This window comes from Schistocerca americana, chromosome 3 (assembly GCF_021461395.2).
Source record: "Schistocerca americana isolate TAMUIC-IGC-003095 chromosome 3, iqSchAmer2.1, whole genome shotgun sequence".
NCBI lineage: Eukaryota > Metazoa > Arthropoda > Insecta > Orthoptera > Acrididae > Schistocerca > Schistocerca americana.
Genome location: NC_060121.1, coordinates 333,380,275 through 333,404,874, shown reverse-complemented (window position 1 = coordinate 333,404,874; position 24,600 = coordinate 333,380,275). Strand labels below are relative to the sequence as shown.

The following is a 24,600-nucleotide window of genomic DNA, read 5'->3' as shown; positions in this document are numbered from 1 at the left end:
AGTTAGTGTGATTCTCTAGCTATGTGCCATTCTTAACTGTTAGTCATAAACTAATAATTCAGAGAATTGCATTTAGTGATTTGGAAACTTAAATTGTATGTAACAATACTAAGTGTCATAGTAGCATCACAAGCTAGTGTATTATGCATAGAATTATGAGATCAAAGTTATGGTACCATAAGGTCTTTAACAGAATCAAAGTAATAGCTTATACATACTAGGCAAATAAGTGGGCATTCATCAGATGTAAGTTTGTCTCATGTTATACATAAGTTTATTTTATTAGCCAATATACAGTTGTACATCTTTCATATTCTATTATCTATGTAAGATCATCTATGACAAATTCTTCATCATTTTATAAATATGAGATACAAGGATGCTATATAAATAAATAAATAAATAAAGTTTGGCCTGCTTCACTTTAAAAAAGTAGATTTCCATTTTAAGTTAGTAGTGTGCAGTTCAGTTGTAGTTATTTTAAATGTTGGAGTAAACATTTTTTCTCAGAGTTATGAAGTAGGAAATAATGTATCTATTTTATGATTTTTCAAAATAAACAAACGTGAATGTTAGATATTCAACTATAAGATATTTTCTCTGGCACCCATTAGGCTGTTTTCATGAAAATCAGAGGGATGTTGCAGACTGTAAACTACACAACTACATATTATTTCTTAATTCTTCATTCATATCTTATGAACAGACGGAACAAGTCTAGTAACCAGAATCAAGGAAGACTGGAGTGCACTGGCCTATGGGCCGATGGCACCAATGGGGAATCACCAGTGCAATACAGACAAACACAACAGGGACGACTGACAACACAGACCACATGGTGAGCTATCTAGACCAGAGAGCAAAACCAAATTGGATACCAAGACATAGTGATTATAAGTGACCAGAACAATGATGAAAAAATAAACTATCATGAGCGCTGTCAGAACATGACTGTGGTCTGAGCACCTGTGCTGCTGGCTTTATAGGCCCAACATGATCACTGCACTGTTAGATCGGCACAGTGGGCTTGGCCTGCGCATAGGGCTGTGGTGGTGACAGCAGCGCTCGCAGATTATAGAGGTGCTGCCTAGCAGATGTCATCTATGTCCACGCCTTCTGGCAGGCTGTTAAATTGTCGGACCAGGATACCAGATCGAGAGTAAAATCTAACAGGCAATACAAACCCTCTTTTTTCAGTGACTACTATGAATTATACACACACTATGATCAGTGAATGATAAAATGAGTTTATTAAAGGCGGCAAGGCTTGATACATGGATTTCTGTATGTTTCCAACTCAGTCACACCTAGGTGCAGTACTTTATCACTATTTATGTAATATTCTGAGGTGTTCAAATCACAGATGGCATCACCAATCACAACATATACTGTTTTCTCGATTGATTTAAAATAAATGTTTCAAAAATTCTGCAGGCAGATGTTACACTGAGCTGATGTTAACTGATATTCACTTACCTGCAGTGGACAACGATGGGGCATGAGCGTCCACGGTATGATTTATTAACTTTCCTAAAAACAAAAAGCAAAAAATTAAGAAGCCATTAATATCTTGAAAATTAAAAGAAAGTTAATTTTTAAAAGTAAAGGAGTCATTAGGATGACTGAAATACAAACAATTATATTTATGAAATAATTTTATCAGCACTGTCTTAGCATTTCACTTTCTGTTCATTGCCCTCATTATTTATTAATACCAGCAGCAATTTTCAAAGCATTTACTCAGACAGACAAATAACAGCAGGATGTAACTGACTGAGCAGTGCAGTGGTTAGGACACTGAAGTCACATGCAGAAGGACTGTGGTTCCCATCTTGATCTGGTCATATAGTAAAAGATTCCAAAGCTTTCCCTAAATCATTTAAACCTTTCAGCCTAATTGGTTTCATAGTTTCACTTTGTACCTACTGCAGTGCTGATTTCTCACTGGATCCACCATGACCTCACTGATCTGTGCAGTCATCTTGCAGCAAAACAGGAAATTTGTGCTTCAGGCAGTTGCAGCACTACTTGAAACAAATGGTCAAATGGCAGTCAATGCCTATTGCATTCTGTAATGTCATAAGGCCAATACTTCTGAAGAAGATATTTTTACAAATGTCAAAACCATAGTCAAGGGATAGTAAACCTTTATTTTCGACTGGTTGGCTGATTTTTTTTTTTTTTTTTTTTCTTCAAGAACACAGTTGCTGTTTGCAGTCATGTTTAAGATTTTAAGACTATTTTATTTTATATAATCACAATCAGTGACAGTTTCTATATATTAGATAATATTAAGAATATATAATATTTTACTAAGGAACGCTTATGTTATAATGGTAGTTTCAATCAAAGCCACCATGTTGCAGATCATTTCCAATTTTGGGTTACATATATTGTGGATCTCTTAAAACATAATAAATTACTGAATAACTTCATAATTTGGTGATTTTATGGTGAAATACCTTTTTTTTAAATTATTGTGATGTTTACTCCATTAAGTCAATAAATAAAAACAGGGGAACTGTCGATAAAGCAGACATATTGAAAGCAACATATGCCATTGACTAAAAAATAGAAAATAGTGGCACAGAATATTCTGGCACCTCACTGATGTCAGTATTGTGAACAGTTAAACTTACATTTTCAATAAGTTGCCCAAGTTGTCATTGCCATTTTTCAGGTGTGCGGTAGCTACATGACTTATTGGATAGGTATCTTTCATCCCCTTTGGGGAGAAGGGAGACAGGTAGTCCAAGAAACCATTTCAAGCCCTATGTCTCAAAGGCAGTGTATACTGATAAAGCAGAACACATTCCTGTAAAGAGCACTTCTAAGCATTGTGCCTACTGCAGCAGCAAGCAAAATCCCAAATGAACAAGATGTATGTGTTCCATGTGCAAATTTGGATTATGCATGATGAAGGGGTAATAATGCTTACAGCTGTATCATGAGTAGTGCTTTCACTTGTTAGAACTAAACATGAAGAACACAAAGGAATTTTTATATGCTTGAAATGACGGATCATTACAAAATTATGTGTTACGGATTCTGCTTTTGTCATTGTATTCTCAGTTCTGTTCATATTGGAATAATACTCCTGTTTAACACATGGCTGGTATAATTAAAAATGTTCATTTGTGATAAATATAAAGGTGGTAGTTTTACCAACAATGTAGGAAAAGACAGATTGCTATTTACCATAAAGAACACATGTCAAGTTGCAGACAGGCACAATTATAAAACTCTCTCTCTCTCTCTCTCTCTCTCTCTCTCTCTCTCTCTCTCTCTCTCTCTCCTCTCTCTCACACACACACACACACACACACACACACACACACACACACACAAGCAAGCACACCTCATGCACACACAGCCACCAGCTCCAGCATCTCAGGCTGGTGGCAGTTTTTATGTTCAGGTCTTCTGAAGCTGGCATCGCTACAGTGGTTTATAAAAATATAATTTTCAACTCAATTTTAAACAAAATAATATGTGGCTCAAAGGGTTAATGCAAATACTGTAACTGTTCTTTGAAAGGGAAGTGGTTGATTTTCTTCCCCATCCTCCACCAATCGCAGTTTGAGCCCAGTCTCTAATGAACTCATCACTGACAAGGCATTAAATGCTAATCGACTTTGCATTAAACTGTAGAGTGATGTGCTTTCATGTTTTCAGGATAAATGAGAAAATTGTACTGCCTATGTACTTTTCCTTTCTGCTACACAAACTAAACAAGGGCAGAACACATCAGAATGGTTAGTGCTATAGTAAAAGTTGCCATTATGTATGATCTTTATCTCCTCTATTTGTTATACGGAAAAACTGATGGTATTCATTACAAACAAGGAATTCTGCAACTATATACTCTTCCGCTCTAAAGAACACTTTACATCTCCATGTCCCAGGAAGATAATACAAATGATGTCTCATGATGTTGACAAACAAGCTGACAGGATCTGCAAGTCACTCTGAACTGTTGTCCACCAAACATGTTTAGGCTGTTTCAGGAAAGTGACTTTTTCTTAGGTGAGGAATCTGGAGTACAATTTGTATGGTTAGCAACAGTTATGACACGGTCTTCCTCTGAGGTACAACTTACTTCTCAACAGTTACATACGTGTTTTTATTACTATATGTCGTTTTGATCGAAAGCATATTGTGTGACACATAACTGGCCACACAATTCAGAGTTTGTGACGATTTGCGTATATTGTGCTAGTTTGATGGTACTGGGACATATGCTTCAAGATGAACACATTTCTTTCTTTCCTTTTATATTGTATCTGGCCACAATAAATTGTTTAAAATATTGTGTGCTTCTATCTCCATTTGTTTGTCTGCTTCTCTACATCATACAGTCTATACCAAAGAATATCAGATATTAAGTGAGAATGTGAAAGCTGGAAACATCAAAGAAAAAGAAAGACTGCTATTTATCATTTTATGCAACTAGAATAAGGAGGGTCAGTTTCAGTACAATGCTGCGGAGGGGGAGGGGGGGGGGGGGGAGAATGAGAATAGAAATTTTTAAGCAGTGGTTCATCTGTGGGGGGTGAGAGGCAATGTAAAAAAGGAAAGTGTTAAAATGACATACTACAGAAAATGAAATGACTCTAAAAGTACTAGGAATAAAGAGAAGTTCAGAAAACTGAGACAAGTAGCTTTCCTTTCTTTCCTGTCTTTGTGCTAATTTTCATGACCTCTTCTGTGACAGACAATGCAGATGCACTCGTCTTCAGCCACATCTTGTTAGGACTGCACAATTATATATGAGGTACATCCAGAAAGTAAGTTTTCCCATTTTTTTGTAACAAAGACAACACGGTTACATGAAAAACTTGATTGGCGACAGATACAGCAATGTTTGAACAATTTTTCTACATAGCCACCAAAAGAACTGAGACACATGTCATATTGTGGGACCAACTTTTGTATTCCTGTGTCACAGAAGTCTGCCGCATGTGTATGGAACCACCATGTGACAGTCACCTCAAGCTCTTCATCATCGTCAGAACACTGGCCGGACGACAGGAATTTCTTGAGGTGCAAAAAAAGATGGAAATCACTGGGAGCAAGATCAGGAATGTATTCTGAATGATCAAACAGCTCCCAGTCAAACTTCTGCAAAACAGCTGCTGTGCATAGAGCCATATGGCAATGAGCATTTCCATGGAACAGCATAACACCTGCAGTAAGCATCCCATGCCTCTTGTTCTGAATGGCATGTCCCAGTTTCTGCATTGTTCCACAGTAACGGCCAGCATTCACTGTTTCACCTCTGGGCAGAAAGTCAATGAGCAGATGTCCTGCCTGTCCCAGAATAACATGCACATCACTTTCTGGACTGACGCAGTCTGTTTGAATTTCGTCTAAACTGGAGATCCAAAACAACACCAATGTACTGACTGCTGCCTGGTTTCTGGGATAAAGAGAGAAATCCATGTCTCATTGCCTGTGACAACCATTCAAGGAACTCATCACCGTCATCATGATACCACTGCAGAAATGTCAGTGCTGCTCTAAAGCATTTTTTTGTGCTCAGATGTGAGGTTTTTTGGCACCCACCTGGCACACAATTTCTTGAACAGCAGATGCTTAGTGACAATTTCATGCAACAAGGATCATGATATCTGTGGAAAATGGCTGCTGACCACTATTATTGAGAAGAGATGGTTCTCCAGGAAGCACTGCCACACCAGCTCAACCAGATGATCATGGCTGAGGGATGGTCGCTCATTGCGCTCTTCATCACGGACACTTCGACAACTTTAGGAAAAATCCCTAGACCAGTGACACACCATCTGTTTGCTCATGATGTTCTGTCTATAAACATGATGATGACTTTTCAATGGGTGCTATGTTTTATGCATTAAGGAACCTTATCACTGATCAAAACTCGCAGGTGGTGGGAGAACAAGTAAGAGATGCCATTCCAGGGCGCTGCTGCCATGATACTGGCATCAGGCGGGACCTGTCTGGCTGGCATTTGTTGTGCATGTGCAATTTTCTCGGATGCACCTCATATTTCCAGGGATTGCATATTACAGTCTCAGATTTCAGAAATCATATATGATCACCAGCTTTTACCAGTATGATCATCTCCACATCTATGTTCAAGTATTTTCAAGTGGAAGCACATGACAACATTCTGCTAAAATACCAGCATCAAGCAAGTACTTATAAAAACAGCAACAGTGCTGTTGTATGTCAAAATATTTATTATATGCCAATATTATGATGTACAACACTACTGTTCTCTGCTTTTAGAAGTTGTTGCTCAATTTTCTGTTGTAATAGGGTTTTAAATGTATTTTCACACTAGCACACTTGAACACAGATCTGCAGATGATAATTGTTGATAAAACCAGTAATTATATGTTATTTTTATTACCTAAGACTGGAATAAGGGATCCCTTCACCTTCACTGGATTGCTGTGGTTCATTGATGTGACTGTGTCATATTCCTCAAAAATTTGCACATGTCATATTGAAAACTCCTAACGAGTTACACCTTTAAAGACACAGTTCAAGAATAGCAACTCTCTGATAGTGTTTTGCATTGCAGAAAGTGATTGTGTAAGTAGAAGAACCACATATCCTTGGGGTGACTTCACTGTCCAGCATACTGTTGTTTTCTGCATTATTATACTACTGAACAATGCAGATTGACTTGTCTGTACTGATAGTTTGCTACAATTGTTGCCATTTAGTCACTGGAAAGAGGAATTGTATTCTTTATTGCAGAGATCTCCTTGTCAACATCTGTGAAAAGTGGTTGTTTCATTTAACAGGTTTATGAAAATTTGACCACAATAAAGTCTTAAGATGCTTGGACTTAACAAGATGCTCAGCATCAAAGCAAGGCAAGCACACCAGATATAAACAAGACAACTCATTCATACATTCACTCATTCACACAAAGTTCTACACATCCCTTTATGAAGGAGAGCCTTCAGTCATATAGAATGAGTCAAGTTAAACATTAATAGGCAGAAGCAGTCACTGCTGGCTACTTCTGTAAAGTAGACTAACAACAAATTATCACTAGAGTTTATCTATAAATAAATGAGCCCCTGCTCAGGGAATGAGAACAGGGGGAGTAAATGCAGGAATCCTGCATCGCCACTCATGGCAGGGTACTAGTGGAGGTGGTTTGCCATTGCCTTCCTTCGATGTGTGATGAAGTGTCAAGTATATATCTATGTCATGTGGGTGACTTTGATGACTGCTTGCACAGTGTAGTGTTGGGTTTGTGTTGTTATAGATGGAAGGAAGGGAGAGCATGGAACTCCTTGTCAGCACATAGCCTGCTCCTCTCGAAAAGCGCCAAAGGGCTGGCGAGCTTAATGCCCCCATCCGACAAACTGTTCACCACCAATAGGCCCTCATTTCATGAGACAGTGCAGAGAGGCTTGGAATTTAATCCAGGACTTTGGCACAAAGACTGGTGATCAGGAACTTTACACCACCACCTTTTCTCCCTGTGTCAGTCAAATACTGGCAGTGAAAATTTGATCCACCACCAGGTGCTGAATTGGTTTATCTCCTAGTCAAGTGCCACTGCACAGGCATGCATTAGTGACCACAGCAGTGGAATTGGGTTAGTGATTATTTACTCAAACTTATACTTATGGTAATTACTTTATACATTGATGGTAGGAGAAAAACAGCTAATTTGAAAAATAAAGAAATAAGTAAATAAACAAAGACAGAAAAAAGAGGCCACTGCTCCTCCTGCTATATTACTCACTCACTGTTTTTACTTTTTACTTCAAACAGAGCATTAATCCAACTTCACACAGTCCTCAACTGACTATGTACTGGCAAATTCTGGATCTATCTAATACAAATACAGAAGTTAACCAGAATTTACATTCTAGTGTCCAAATATTCTGATAAATTGTAGAAGGGATTGCCAATGAGGCATTCTTTGACTTTGTTTTTAAATATTTGGAGATTTTCTATTTCCTGCCTCATGTCCACTGGCAATAAGTTACAAACTTTTGCACCAGAATATAAAACTAGATTCTGAACTGTAGTTAGGAATGCATAGTCTATATGGAAGTTATTCCTATTGCTAGTATCAGATTGTGAATTGCTGAGTTCATACTAAATTCACTCATATTATCAGACACAAGGCCAATGGCCTTGCCACAGTGGTAATACTGGTTCCTGTTAGATCACCAAAGTTAGGCACTGTCAGGCTGGGCTAGCACTTGGTTGTGACCATCTGGTCTGCCGAGCACTGTTGGCAAGTGGGGTGCACTCAGCCCTTGCGAGGTAAACTAAGGAGCTACTTGATTGAGAAGTAGCACCTCCGGTCTTGGAAATTGACATACGGCCGGGAGAGCGGTGTGCTAACCACATGCCCCTCCATATCTACATCCAATGGCGTCTGTGGGCTGAGGATGACATGGCAGCTGGTTGGTGCCGTAGGGCCTTCATGGCCTGTTCAGGAGGAGTTTAGTTTTTTATTAGCTAAAAATGCCATTAGGGAGTATATGTACTAGCAAGATATTGTGTTATCAACTTTATTTCCTGCACACTTCTGCAGCAGAAACCCTTTTTGCCTTAGCTGCAGTGCCACAGAAGATTGCACGAAAAGACAGAAATGTGTAGAAGTGTGCGAGATATTCTAGCAGTCATTGTGTTGCTCATCACATAGATGATGCACTGAGTGGCAGACAAGCACATTGAATAAAGGCTGCTAAATATTACTTAGCTCTCAGTTCTTCATCAGATATTGACAAAAAATAATGTCTAGCAGTTTTTATTCAGTATGCATGTCTGCCACTCAATGCTGTCACTGTGTGGTGAGTAGCAATTCAGCCTTTTTTACTGTTGCTATTTCACCTCAGTATTTGCATTGTTTGAGCATAGTGAGAGCGATTTCTGAGAGCAATACAGGCAGAACTGAGCTTTTTGGTTAACTTATCCATGTGTTGGAGCTGCTTTAGTTTATTATCCATCTGGATGCTTTAAGGGATCCTGTCAATGGTACAGACTAGTATACAATCTGATCCCTTAAATTTAATATAGAATCTGATACAGAGGTCATGGAAATTACAATATTTGTAATTACTGTTAACATTTGATGTTTTACCAAGATGCAGATGTAACTGTACTAAATACTATGCCACCAAATGTTAAAATTTTTACTTTACACATAAAGAAACTGTTTTTGGAAAGTTCTAAAAGGTATTGTAACAACTCAAAATTAGTTTAAAAGTATTTCTGATATTTCTACAAAACTTTTGAATGTATAAGTTTGTTAATGTTGAAGCAAAGAGTCAGAGATAATGTTAGCAGGAAAAACAAATGTGTAATTACAATGCAAATTAGCTTTTTCCGTTATTGTTTACACCTTTTACTATAAAAATGTTTTGCTATCTAAATTCTGCTTATATAAAACCTGTTACCACATTTTTAGTAACAAACACTGTGTTCAAACTGCCAAAGATATTGATTATAATTTCAGCTATGTATTTATCTAAACAATACTGTGAAATATTTTGATTGTTAAATGCTATTTATACCGTGATAGCAGGGCCTGCAAGTTAGTATCTCTGAAGTCTGATTTTAGTTTGGACTGAATCAGTAGCCTGTGTTGGTTCTTGCCAAAAATATTTCGTGCTTTTCTTTGTCTGGTAAAATTTGAAGCCATAAATGAAGAGTAATTTAAAATGGTGTTTGGATTCAATAACATACCTAGACACCTCGGCAGAGTTGCATTTCCCACAGATGAATACATTTTTAAATTTGTTTTTAGTTGTGCATTTACCATTCCAACATTTACCTCTCAGTGGTTGCAATGGCAGTTGTTCCAATAGAAATAGATGTAGTTTTTCAAAGTTCATTATTTTCAATGATTATGATGTTCATTATTTTTGCAGTTTTTGAATGGTAGATATTACGTTGTCCAGGAACTTCATACATGGAGCCTCATCCAATAAATGCTACTTATCTCTGCTTCTGTATACTGTTGTTACTACTACATTCTTTAGTCTTTCAGGAAGTATACCTTGACTCACTGAATGGCTACAAAGATAACTCAAGTGTGATGCTGCCAAGGCAGCACAATATTTTGGTGCTCTGGCTGAGACAGCATCATAGACAGAAGAGTTACTTCTTTTTAGTGACACAATTATTTTTGTGATCTCTCTAACAGGTGAGTTGAAAAAACGGATGGTGCGGAGGAATATTTATTACCTGTCTACGTAAGTTTATTCCATCTGTTTTCGATGGACTATATTTTGTCCTCATATTTTCAGCTACTGTTAGTAAGAATTCATTGAATATAGTAACCAGTGATTTGAATTCTTTATTGTACGTCTTGCTCTCTACCATTTGCCTTGTCAAGGTTATTCATTTCCACTGAATATTGCTGTAAATTGTACTTGTTCTGTCCTTGGAATTTTGTGTCCCAGCAAATTAGGGACACTGTTGCTCCTGGGGTATCGGCGAGGACCATTCGCAACCGTCTCCATGAAGCTGGGCTATGGTCCCGCACACCGTTAGGCCGTCTTCCGCTCATGCCCCAACATCGTGCAGCCCGCCTCCAGTGGTGTCGCGACAGGCGTGAATGGAGGGACGAATGGAGACGTGTCGTCTTCAGCGATGAGAGTCGCTGCTGCCTTGGTGCCAATGATGGTCGTATGCGTGTTTGGCGCCGTGCAGGTGAGCGCCACAATCAGGACTGCATACGACCGAGGCACACAGGGCCAACACCCGGCATCATGGTGTGGGGAGCGATCTCCTACACTGGCCGTACACCACTGGTGATCGTCAAGGGGACACTGAATAGTGCACGGTACATCCAAACCGTCATCGAACCCATCGTTCTACCATTCCTAGACCGGCAAGGGAACTTGCTGTTCCAACAGGACAACGCACGTCCGCATGTATCCCGTGCCACCCAACGTGCTCTAGAAGGTGTAAGTCAACTACCCTGGCCAGCAAGATCTCCGGATCTGTCCCCCATTGAGCATGTTTGGGACTGGATGAAGCGTCGTCTCACGCGGTCTGCACGTCCAGCACGAACGCTGGTCCAACTGAGGCGCCAGGTGGAAATGGCATGGCAAGCCGTTCCACAGGACTACATCCAGCATCTCTACGATCGTCTCCATGGGAGAATAGCAGCCTGCATTGCTGCGAAAGGTGGATATACACTGTACTAGTGCCGACATTGTGCATGCTCTGTTGCCTGTGTCTATGTGCCTGTGGTTCTGTCAGTGTGATCATGTGATGTATCTCACCCCAGGAATGTGTCAATAAAGTTTCCCCTTCCTGGGACAAAGAATTCACGGTGTTCTTATTTCAATTTCCTGGAGTGTAGTTTTAAGGAAAAAATGAAATTTGTCGTCTACTGTGTCCTTGGTGAACTTATGTCAATTTTTCATACTGTAAATTCTCTCTGAGTAATGTAACTGAATCGGTATTTAGGCACAATGAAAAAGACTTCTAAAATATATAAGCTTTTGGACAAAGTCCTCCTCACAAAGTCCAACTCACACATACAAGAGCCCAGCACCTGGAGAAGTAGCCATGCATGTGCGTGTGCATGTGTGTGTGTGTGTGTGTGTGTGTGTGTGTGTGTGTGTGTGTGTGTGTGTGTGTGTGTGTGTGTCGTGTGTGTGTGTGTGTGTGAACATGTGTTTGTTCTATTTCAGAAGCCTATATACTTTAGCAGTCTTTTTCATTGCCTGTCTGTGACTCAATGCCTCCTCTATGTGGTGAGTAGCAATCTATCCTTTATATGTTGTTGTTATTCCATCCTGGACTTTCCACTTTTTGAATGTGAATTTACAGTTATTTACAATGTTCCTTTTCCTTTTTAGTTAAATCTGTTTGATGAGTATGCTCAATTCTGCCATTTGGCCATCATGGTCAGATAGGTGTTAGTTCTTTCTGCACGCTATACAAGATTGGAATAATAGAGTATTGTGAAGGTGTTTCAATGAACCCTCTGCCAGGTACTTAAATGTGATCTGCAGAGTATCCATGTAGATGTAGATAAACCATTTGTATGGGACTCACGTCTATTTCATTAAAGACTGCTGGATTTACAAATTATCAATTGCTGTTGCTCTATATTCTTCTACTCTTATTGATAACATTACTGTGGTGGTCAGACTGAAGCACACAGTAGCACTAGATGTCCTCAGCCAGAACTATTGAAGATGAAATCTATACTGAAATCACAACATACATTCACTTCCTAGTTCCTTCACTAGACTGGGACACTGCCTTACCTGCGGAATTCCAAAAGAGGCCGTGCCGCAGGTACACCAGACTCTGGCCAAGAGAGGAAATGGAACTGGGTGACTGTGCGTGTCTCCCCAGTCTTCAGGTTTTTCAGATAGAAACTGCGGACCAGGTAATCGTCACACCAAATATGTTCACTAACCAGATGAACCTGTAAAAGACATAACCAAACTTTTATTTTTTTATTTGTTTTCTGCAATCTTCACTCACTCACTCACTCTCTCTCTCTCTCTCTCTCTCTCTCTCTCTCTCTCTCTCTCTCTCTCTCTCTTCACCCACTCCCTCTCCGCATCTCGTGGTCTTGCGGTAGCGTTCTCGCTTCCCGTGTACGGGGGCCCGGGTTCGATTCCCGGCGGGGCCAGGGATTTTCTCTGCCTCGTGATGACTGGGTGTTGTGTGTTTCATCATCATTTCATCCCCATCGACACGCAAGTCGCTGAAGTGGTGTCAACTCGAAAGACTTGCACCAGGCGAACGGTCTACCCGGCGGGAGGCCCTAGCCACACGGCATTTCCATTTTTACCCACTCCCTCAAGCACACACACACACACACACACACACACATACACACACACACACACACAAAGGAATAAAGGATATTTTATTCAGTATGTGAGTGGAGGCAGTACATTGGCACAACAAATGAGCTTCTAAACAATTCAATTACCCTTCAATTATAGCAGAGGTATTTGCAATCCAGTGCGCCTACTATGATGAGAGGACTATGCCTGGCATCAGAGTAATATGAGTCAGCAAGCAGTCACTATCCCTGGACCATCTTCTGGCACCAAGTCCTCCTACCTGGACTTGGCACCTTCCTATTGGTGAGCTGCCTCCAGGCTTACTCCTGCAGTAGTGGGATCCCTACACTGGGGGGCAGCAGATCACAGCCAGAACAGTACAGCTGCTCATGGTGCCAGGCACCCTGGCACCATGCACTCTACTCACAGGGTGAGTTCCACCCCCACTGGCTGTCATCCCCTGTGATAATTCTAGCAGACTTCTACATCATTGGCACTTTCTCTGAGCAGCCATGCTGTGCAAAGCTGGTACACACACCACTGAGTGGACCTCTGGGTGGCAGCACTCCTGGGAACTGATTTCACAACTGGCCCTCTGGCCAACAGCTAACCACGGCAGGACACCACATGTCTTCCACACTGTGCACTGTAGAAAGCATAGCTGCTGTGTTGCAGTGCTGTAAGTGTAGTAGCATGAATGTCAATAAAGTGTTTGACTTCCTGATATTGTTTTCACGAGAAACCACCAGCCTGGACTCTCTTCACTCCAAACCACTACTGTAATTTGTCAGTAGCTCTGACAGAATCAAAGCAGTTAGGAACCACTAATCACAGCAATAACATTAGGAATAGGTCAGATGAACAGAGTATTGGAAACTAAGCAATGTATTTAGGCTGCGATGTAAATCAGCAGCCTTGTGGACAAGATGAAAGCATACATACAACTCAATCAGATTGTTGTCAGCCATATAGTACAAACAAGGAAGTATAAGCCATGGGGATTAAATGACTAAGAGGACAATTCTTCCATGAAGTTGTCATGTGGGGAAATCACCAAACATGGTTAAGAAAAGCCCTGGTAGAACATAAATAATTTAAGAGGCATAGGTAATAACTTACAGAATAGTTGACACTTGCCTTTGCACAAATCCTTTTTTTGAGCTAGTGCTACACACACACACACACACACACACACACACACACACACACACACACACACGCACAAACTGTACACCTACACTGTGCTGACACTATGTAGTCACTTATGAACAACACTGGAAACAAAATAGGAGATAGAAAAGTGAAAGCAGGAATGCTTAACTATGTTTTCAAGTGATCTTTAACAAGAGAAGATCCAGGAATGCTACTGCTGTTTAATAACACACCACTGCAAAGATCACTGATATTAGTGTCAGTAAAGCACAGAAATAGCTGAAATTGCTAAAACTAATAGAGGTCCCAGGGCCTGATGAAATCTGTCAGATTCCATACGGAAATTGTGACTGATTTAGCCATTCTATGGACTACAATGTACTGTAAATTCCTCAAACAAAAAACTGTGTCAGTGAATACCAGAAATGGTCCACAAAACTACTGTCCAATATCTTTGACATCCATCTATTGTAGAATCATTTCAGAAGAAATGGCATCCTCCATGCCAACCAGCATGGATTCCAAAAACCCAGCTTACTCTTTTCTCACATGATGTCCAGCAAGCGATAGTTAAAGGCAGTCTAGCAGATGCAATATTTCTTGACTTATGAAATACTTTTGACTGAGTAACATACAAATGCTTATCAACAGACATACAGTTATATGGAGTTCTAAATAAAATTTGTGACTGAATAGAGCATTTAACAGTTCGGAAGATGCATCCTGTTATTTTGGATGGAGAGTCATCAACAAATGTACAAGTAACTTCAAGCATGTGCCTTGGATGTGTGCTGGGATCCTTACTTCTCATCTTGTATATAAATGACATGAAAGACAATATAATCTCACTTTTTTGCACATGATGAACTTAACTAAAGTGAAGTACACTTTAAAAATAAACTGATCTTCATAAGATTTTAAAGCAGTGAAAAGACTGGCAACTTGTTTCACAAGTTCGGAGTGTAAAATTCTGCACTTTCGAAATACAAAAATTTTGTATCCTTTGACTACAATATAAATGATTTGCAATCGGAATCAGTCAATTTGCACTAATATGTTGTAACAATTTGAGGGGATATGAAATAGGCCCAATCATAGTTAAAGCAGGTGGCAGATTTCAGTTCACTATTGGGATACTGCACACCGTCTACAAACCAGATGACATACAAACAACTTATGCTACCCATCGTAGATCATTGCTCAAGGGCATAGAATACATACCAAGTAGGATTCTGAGGGACTTATGAAAGTATATGAAGAAAGACCACATTAATGGTCACATGCTTGTTTGACCCATGGGAAAGCGTAACAGAAATGCTATGACTTGAACTGGCAGAAGAGGGGTGTCAGCTGTCCCATGAAAGCTCACTTATGTAGTTTCAAGAACTGGTATTAAGTGAGTGATCTAGGAACATATTACAGCCCAGCCCCCCCCCCCCCCCCCCCCAAGAGGGACTGCAAAGACAAGGTCAGACAAACTGTGTCACACATAGATTTATTTAAGCTGCTATTTTTCCCTCCCTCTGTCTACAAAACTGACAGTGGGGAAATCCTCATATGTGTACTCCCTGCCACACACTTCGCAGTGGCTTGCAGAACATGGATGTAGACATTGGTGTACCATTTTATCCCACACACTATTATGTAGAAAAAATAAATTATTGTAATTTAGAGACTGAAGTATGGTTAACACAAATTATCTATTCCATTGTGGAATAAGTTAGAAAATGTGTTATGAGGTTTTGATTTCTGGGTTGTACATTTCAAATGTTGTTATAATCAGTTGCGTTAAATGAAATATCAGATCCAAAGTGTAATGAAAGATGTTGAAATCAAAAAGGTACTTTACAGCAATTAGATTCTTCCTTTATAGTAGAATTTTATTTTCCTTTGAAAATGTACTTTAATGATAAAAGAACTTTCACAGATTTTTTTATGAACACAACATTAAAAATCTATTTCATTTCATTGTCTTTATAAGGGCAAACTGATATGAAATAAAGTCATTTTTTTGAGCAAAGTGGGCATATCACAAGTATCCCATGAGGTTGCAGCTGAATGAAATCAATATTTTGCCACTACAGGTGGAGCAATAATTGACATTGAGGGCTAAACTCAAAAGATTGTGGTCGTGCAGTGGTAGCCTATGTGCATGCGGCAATTTCTGGTATAAACTTAATAACATGCACCAGCTTTCTGCAGTGTTGAAACTCAGTTGCATGTCTGCCTGGATGTATGCTGAAATATCATAACAAGATGTTGATGTTACCTGGCTGTAATCCCAAATCCTCCTTGAATACTCTTATACTGTAAAAACATGAAGAACCACAAAGCTCAAAGTAGTAGCAATGGTAAAACAGGAAACAAATGTGAGAACAGAAAGCCTTTGGCTTCACGCTTTGTGACTGAAGTTTACAAAAAAAGCAAACAATACTGAGACTCTTTATAGCCTATCATTTGATGTATAAAATTCTATTGGTGTTCACGGTATGACATTTACTGTAAAAACTTGGATTTTTCAGAACTCACATGCCCTCTTTAGTAGGAGTGAAAACTTCATGTATGCCATTTATCTACTTCTGAGATTCAGATGTGTATGCATGAATATTAGTGGAGAATGATGATACCTCATAAATGTGATACAGCTCAGAGCCTTCCTCAGGCCAGTATCGATGGCACATAGCAGTGCCACCTTCAGTGAGTCGGGTGAGCATAACAAGCACAACAGCTCCTTGCTCCCATACAAGCTGCCAGAAGTCTGGAGCCGTGTGGGGAAGAGGCCCTTGTGCTGCGATGTAGGCCGGGTTTCGAGGATCATGATCGGTCTGCAACAAGTGTAAAAAGTTACAATGCTTTCTCTTTCACTTTCACTGTAAATCGAAAGAATCCATATGCTAATACCACTTCTGACAAAATTTTATGACTTGTGGCATTACATCAATAGAAGGCTTAATGAACAGACACATCATACTGGTTGTCCATGTGAAAGTAAACTTCCAGATTAATGAGACAAAACATTGTCCATCTTTGAAACGAAATACAGCAGTGATTCTCGATGGTACAGATTTGAAAACTCTTTGATAAGTTTCTGCACTCTTTGGTAAGTTTCTGGAAATACATATAACCATATGTGGAACCAGGTCACATAATTCCTGCAGATTACAGGGTGGTGGTTTGTGGGCCCAGAGTTGGCACCCAGATAATACCACAGTCATATTTTATTGTGATGAATCAGGAAAATTTGATGGTCAAGACATCAACGTAAATTCATTCTCATGCTCCTCAAACTAACTATAGCACAATTCTGGCCTTGTGATATGAACAGTTGTCCTAGTGGAAGATTCTATTGAAATCAGGAAAAACTTCAAGCATGGTGGAATGCAAGTGGTCTGTAGTAATGTTTACATTGTCCATGGCTCTCACGGTGCCTTCAATTACTGCCACACAGTCTATGGAACCCCAGGTGAACTTGCCTGATAATATAATACTGCCCTCACAGGCCTGTATCCATGGCACAGTGTGTATTTTGAGCAGGTGTTCAATAGGATGACAATGCATCTGGACCCGCCCACCTAACTGGTGTAATGACAAACATGATTCATCTGACCAGATGTGACATTTCCATTGATCCATGGTCCAATTCATTGATCTCATGCCCAATGTCATCATACCTGACATTGTTAAATCAACATGGATATGTGTAAAAATGTCTGCTGTGGAGCCCCATGTTCAACAATATGTGCTGACAGTGTTCCCCAAAACACTTACGCCTGCAGCAGCATAACACTCTGTCATCAGATCTGCCACAGATCACCACCTATCCAGCTGTACAGATTGGGCAAGTCTCCAACTTCCATGTTCTGTAATGAGACATGGAGGGACAATACACTGTCACCTACTCATGGCTTCAGCATCCTTTAACCACTTTCCATAGATTAATACTCGAGCAGTTTTGGCATCTCCAAGGTTCTCATTCCTAGCTGCCAAGTCATAACAATCTTCCATTTGTCAAAGTTGTTTATGTCAGTAGATATCCCCATCTGTTGTATGTATTATTGCTAGAATGATTCCCCACAGGCCTCTGATCCATTTTTATACTTTCCTTACTGGGTCATGTGCTTGAAACACAACAGGTGGCATTCAATCTCTTAGTGGGCTGTGGTAACAATGTTTTGTCTCATTAATATAATAATTATTAGTATTCTTGTAGCATTGCCAACAACTGTTTGCAGGTTACCATCTATTAATCACATTAAGCATGAACTAAGCTTTGTAACAGAAAAATAAGACTTCTCTAAAATTCTATTTCATACTCACAATTGTAGAAGCATTTATGTAGTCTGAGCCAGAAATGTTAGCAAGTTCATTCAGGACCACTCTTGAATGGTCGTATGGCAGAAATTCAGGATAGCGATTCTTTCCAATATTTTCAGGCTGTAATACAATGACAAAACAAAAACTAAGAAGTCAGTAAATATTTAATAGTCAACATTTCAGATGACATATTAGCAGATACTTTTAGTTATTATACTATTAAATATATATTTCTGAGTAGTGACCATCATATTTCTTTGCTTTTAAAATATACTTTTTTTATAGTAGATGATTATGTCACTGTAAATATTAGTATACAACTTTTCCTCATAGTTACCAATTTACTGAATATTGTCACTGTCTTGTGAGACTGAATTTTATGAGAAAGTCAAATGTTCAATACACCTTAATTACAGCTGTAATATATTTATTGTTAATCATATTTATTTGTCCAAATGTAGTTGCAATATTCCCACCATGATCAAAAAGTAAAGAGAAATCTGTATGATTTTTTAAAAATTTAATTGTCTTGATGGCGCAGCTTTTTGGATAGAATTACTGGTTTCAGCTATGACATAGCCATCTTCAGATTCTCTCATCCTGCTGCACTCCAACAAGTCATAACACGTAAAAATAACATGAGCTGCATTTTGATTCACATTATTTTTGCATGTTATGAGTTTAAGCAGTGCAGCAGAATGAGAGAATCTGTAGATGGCCATTGCATAGCCAAAACTGGTAATCCTCTTGAAAAAGCATGGAAATTAAATAAACATTATGTACATCATAATCGCTCTCCAAATGGTAATTTTATGGCATATTCTGTTCAAATCTGCATGAGTTTAACTTAAATCAACCTATTAGCAGTACTCTGCAACAATATTAAAATCAGGCTGCTACATATTTTAGGTGGGGAGCATTGAAGAGTTCAGAAAATGGGTGAAATTAACTTTCTAACATAGAATCATATAACCTGATAATACAAACAGCTTTATTTTTCTGAAACTAGTAGGTTATATTAAGAGATTAATAATACTGATTATTTAACATTTATTAACAATATCTACAAGTATCAGCTCAATTATGAATAATATTAGATACTTAGCATTACTCAAAGAATAATTAATATTAACAAACTTTTCATTGTATCATACCTTTTGCGCTATGGTGGTGGCACAAGGCTCAGCTTCATATGCACACAGAGCAATCCATTCTCGCTGTAGGCGATCAGCATTACGAAGATGGTCCTCCATGTATGCCTATTTTATAATATCATAAAAAAATTTTAAGTGATGAAATATGAAAAAATCCAAAATTGATCTTTTATTTGGCTTAGAATAGGTGATTAAACAAATTTCTTGAAACTGAAAACAGCAACAGAAACTTAAATAAAAAATGATGGGAGCATTAAGAAATAATTCAGTAATACACTAAGCCCATCATAAGTAGAGGGAATATCATAAACTGCTTTGTATATGGAGAAAAGTGAGAGATACATTAAAATTCCTGATCAAAAAGTTGAAGAAAAGGTTAGAGAAAGACAAAGAAAGGATACAATATTGGAGACAATGAGGAAGGTAAAGTTTTTTTTTTTTTTTTTATGTACATGTCATGTAGCCAGTTCCATAAGGCAAAAGTGGTACAAAACTAAAATTTAGATGGAACAAGTTAGAAGAAGCAGTAGTAGTACAGAACTGACAATATAAACACAACATTTTTACCTGTATGAAGTTAGGCAGAATGAGGAGTGTGGAGATACGGATATATGGCAGTGAGAGGCAGCATAACAAAAGTTACACAGATATGTACCAAAAAGGTCCAGGTAAGTAAATTTCATCAGGTATTGGAACCCTAAAACACATGTCAGAATATGGTCTCACTTTGGAGATCTAGCAAAGGAATATATAAATCTCTGACATGATGAAACATGTCATATATTTGGAATGGTTGAAAGCCATGGCACATTAAGCAGAGAGAAAGAAATCGGTTGTATTGCCTGTGTTTACAGGCAGCAAATATTGAAAACAACTGTGCAAGCAACAGTGGGCTGGGGTATGGGAAATCCTATAAGCAATGGGTAAAATTTGTAACACAGCTCTTGGCAGTATGCACTGCGGAATGTCTAAAAACAAAGATGCTGTAACTTACCAAACGAAAGCATTGGTATGTTGATAGAGACTATAAAAAACACACAAACACAGACACAAATTTCAAGCTTTCACAATCCAAGGTTGCTTCATCAGGAAAGAGGGAAGGAGAGGGAAAGACGAAAGGATGTGGGTTTTAAGGGAGAGGGTAAAGAGTCATTCCAATCCCGGGAGCGGAAAGACTTACCTTAGGGGGAAAAAAGGACGGGTATACACTCGCACACACACACATATCCATCCGCACGTATACAGACACAGGCAGACATATGTAAATGCAAAGAGGTTGGGCAGAGATGTCAGTCGAGGCGGAAGTACAGCGGCAAAGATGTTGTTGAATGACAGGTGAGGTACAAGCGGTGGCAACTTGAAATTAGTGGAGGTTGCTGCCACTCGTACTGTGAAGTGGGCACTCACCATGCATGATCTCAGCAGGACATTTTGGTAGTACTTATGTGTGGACCTTCATCCTCTAAATCTGTCTTCATGGTCAATAAACAAACAGTTACTATTTCAATGTGTGTATATCATCCACTATCTTGGTAGACCATTTGGTCAAGGATACTACAATGGGCAATGTGGATATTGCTTTTGTGTTCTAGTGCTATTCTCTTGTCTTCCAGATGCAGTACTTCAACTGGTGACAAGGATAATGCTTTCATGATTGTGTGACACTTATATTTTGTGTGGTTTCTCAGTACAGTGCCTGCTCAAGATTCGTCCACTCTAGCTGCTCCTCACAGTTTGCTGTCTGGATTGTCAACTTTTGGTCTCATTTGGCACCCTGCTGCCTCGCCCCTACCTCGCCAAGATCAATGCTGCCACGCAATGTCACATTCCACCCAGACAAAGCTGCCACGAGTGGCTCCCTCCCTAAGGGTGCCACTGCCTGGATAGGACAAGGATGACCAGGTTGTTTGTTCATGTGTGTTTCAGTGCTTCTTCATATGTCTTTGTTCATTTTTGCTGGAACATGGTTTTATTCTTTTCCAAATGTTCAATTTTGCTTGTGTTTTCATTCATCTCTATGGGACAATGTGTCTGTGCTATTGTGTTGTTCTACTCCCATTACAGTGTGAGTTTATCCAACCATGTACTGGACCAAGGCTGTTTATGTCTTACTACAGTGAGAGTGTGTCCACCCACATACCAGACATGGACTGTTCAGTTCTTGGATTCAGTACTGGTATTCAGTTATTTGGTTGCCTTGATTCTGGCAGGTGTTGCTTTGTAATTTGTGTTCACATTTCTCAGAAGATGCAAGTTCTTGGTAGTGCGCTCTCTTCTGTGTAGTTCAGGCATATCATTCATGCATTGTTCCAATGTACATTCTGTTACTGGTTGTTGCTGGTCTGCAAATGCTTCATGTCTCTTTGGTCATTCTGGTTCTAGTTCACTAGGAGTGTCTTCTCCAACACAGAAACTACTGTTGCCTCCAGCCCTACAATTCAGAGGTCGGGCAATTTATTGCTATCTCCAGCCCTTCCATTCAGTAATTGGGGGATTCAGGACCTGCTGCAGAGCATCATTTGGTTCACTCAGCTTCTCCAGTACTTTTTTCTACAGCATTCAGACAGGGCTTCCAAGAGTTTTGTGCGTGGCAAGCTGAGTCTCCTGCCATCAAACCTGTTGCCACACTGTGGGGGCACTCCATTCTCATTTACTGAATTCTATGCCAGATATCCCACTGGTATCAGCAAATCCCTTGCAAGTGATGCCATCAAACTCTGACTCACTCATCATCAGCCCTTCATCATCAGTCCAGTCTTTGGTGGCCATGTCATGACCTGCCCGCCCAGTCCACTCCCTCACCAACCCTGTTGTGGTTGGCCCTCCAGTCATCACCAGCCTTTTCACAACAGACCCTTGTGTTGCCATCCTGGGCTATCACCCTTACTGCCACCATTGTTGCAGCCACCCCCACAGCTGACCATATCGCCTCCTCTGTGGTCATTGCCAGCTCCTTTCACTGACGGCCATCTCAAAGCTCTTCCCAACAGTCATTCCTGCTGCATCCACCTCCTTTGTGGCCATTCCTGAACCCTGGCAGTTATTCCCACTGGTGCTACCAATCCCATTGTGTGCCCTTCTGCAGTTGCACCTTCTTGGACATCTAGCTGCTAGTCCTACCATCACCCTGAGTTCCTCACTGCTTGTGGTGCCCAGTTGCCGTTCCACTATAGGAAACAGCATGCTTCTTTTGCCAGGGTTAATTTCTTTGTTCACTGGCTGATTGTCCTTTTGTTTTATTCCAGTCTGCTCTGGTGGCCACTTGGTGCCTCCTCTCCTGGGTGCTGCACTTCTCTGAGATGGTTGCACCATCTGCCTTAAGGTGGAAGGAGTGCAGTATATGCATGGCTCACCCCTTGCACATTCAGCCACACACTTGGGGGCTCTAGCTTGGGAGATTGCTTGTCAATAGAAAAGTTTCTGAGCTGTTTACCAATAAGTCTCCTGTAGCTGAAACAGCATCTGGAAGTAGAAGCCATGCCAATATGTGATGTGCAGGTCACAGTAAAAATCACTATAGTCACAGGCACCTATTTACATCCTTGTGGTCATGTGTTCCCATGACACTGCACCCGTACTGCTCCACTGACAGTTACTTAGCTTGCCATTCAGCCCCTTGATGGTCCTTTCAGCTCTGTGCTCCAAAGTGACAGTCAACTGCCCTTGAGCCTATGCTTTGGACCACAATGCCAGGCATTGATGCTACCCATCAGACAGTGCCATCTCAATGCCTTGTCCAGGATCACAGCCTCTGAATGCCTGTCAGCTACTCTGGAAGGCCCTGCTTTTTTTTCACCTGGAACACAGCTGCTGGAGTCCTGTCAGCTGCTTCACTGGACTTGCAACTCAACTACCCACAAGCTCAAGGCCTTGTGGGACCATGTTGCTACACCTCCACACACCTGCCTGCTTACCGCCGCTATCGATGATAGTAAACTTCATCATAGTGAGCATTAACTATGCATCATCACAGAAGGACAATTCTGCAGCACACATATGTGGACCCTCATCCTCTAAAGCTGAACTGAGATAGTTCATGGTCAGTAAACAAACAGTTGTTATTTCAATGCATGCATTTCAGTCACTACCATGGTTCACCACTTAGCCAAGGATACTATGACGAGCTTCCCAACCTAGTTTCCTGACAAGAAAATGCAATAGCTTCACTGAGAAAAACATTGCCTCAGTGGCAATAGACATAAGAATTGTTAGAAATGGTATGGCAAATAAAACTAAGCTTGAGAACATCATGGATAGATTTTAGACAAAATTGGGTTTTCTGTTGTCTGACTACCTCCCTACCACTATGACCTGTGATTAATTGAAGTGATATAGAATGTAACCAAACAAAACATTTAAGCAAGAAAATCTACAATTTTGTTTATTGAAGACACTGAAGTAACTAGCATGAAGTTGCAAAAAAGAAGTAACTGTAAAAACTGATCAAAAGCATTTGGATACATTAAAATGTTTAAAAGCAATATTGACACTATTGTGCTTTAATATAGTGGAATTTTAAAATGTATCCAACTTATTGGAAATATGCTTTATTAATATGGCAAAAGAATCTAATCATACAGCTGATGATTGACAAGAGAATTTACAGCTATGTATAGAACTTATTAAGAACCCCTATTAATTAGTCATACATTTGTATTTATCATTTGCAAACACACAATACTTGTATTAGGCTAATATTTATCCAGGCTCAATAATGATCTGCAATGGAGCATACCTACAGTTCCCCTTCCCTCAGTACTGGTATGATAATTGGGCAACAAACATTCTAACCACAAGTTATGTAATACATTTATAGTCACAGAAATATATTTTGAAATCATGAAATAAAACCATCTGTAATTTGTCAAATTAAAAAAAAAAAAATATTATGCTGGATTTTGGAAGCTGTAATCTTACTTTGGATCTTGTACTCGTGTGATGACACTTGTAAGAGATAGGCTATTCAATTAATTATATCTGTTTTCTCCAAACTAACTAGGAGTAACACACACACTGCCACAAAGAGGCCAACAGTAAGTATCACAATATTTCGTTGACTGACTGGTTTATATTTTGAGTCTTCTGAATTATCTGCTTAAAATCATGAAATTTGGAATGGACTATAAAATCCTCAGAAAATTTATTGATGAATCATATTTTATTTGAGGTAAACTGACTGATGCTTCTTTCCATAG

General features: G+C 39.6%; 1 protein-coding gene across 2 annotated transcripts in view; it reads right to left on the bottom strand.

The window, feature by feature from the left end:
- The window catches only part of LOC124607222 (receptor-type tyrosine-protein phosphatase N2), a 445,587-nt gene that overhangs the window by 5,646 nt on the left and 415,341 nt on the right, over positions 1–24,600 (bottom strand). For both annotated transcript variants that reach the window (XM_047139493.1, XM_047139494.1), the window contains 5 exons: positions 19,406–19,510; positions 18,255–18,371; positions 16,565–16,762; positions 12,252–12,415; positions 1,477–1,530 (listed from right to left, as the gene is read on the bottom strand). In XM_047139493.1, the coding sequence (XP_046995449.1) occupies positions 1,477–1,530; positions 12,252–12,415; positions 16,565–16,762; positions 18,255–18,371; positions 19,406–19,510 (638 nt within the window). The remainder of the gene's footprint in view (positions 1–1,476; positions 1,531–12,251; positions 12,416–16,564; positions 16,763–18,254; positions 18,372–19,405; positions 19,511–24,600) is intronic.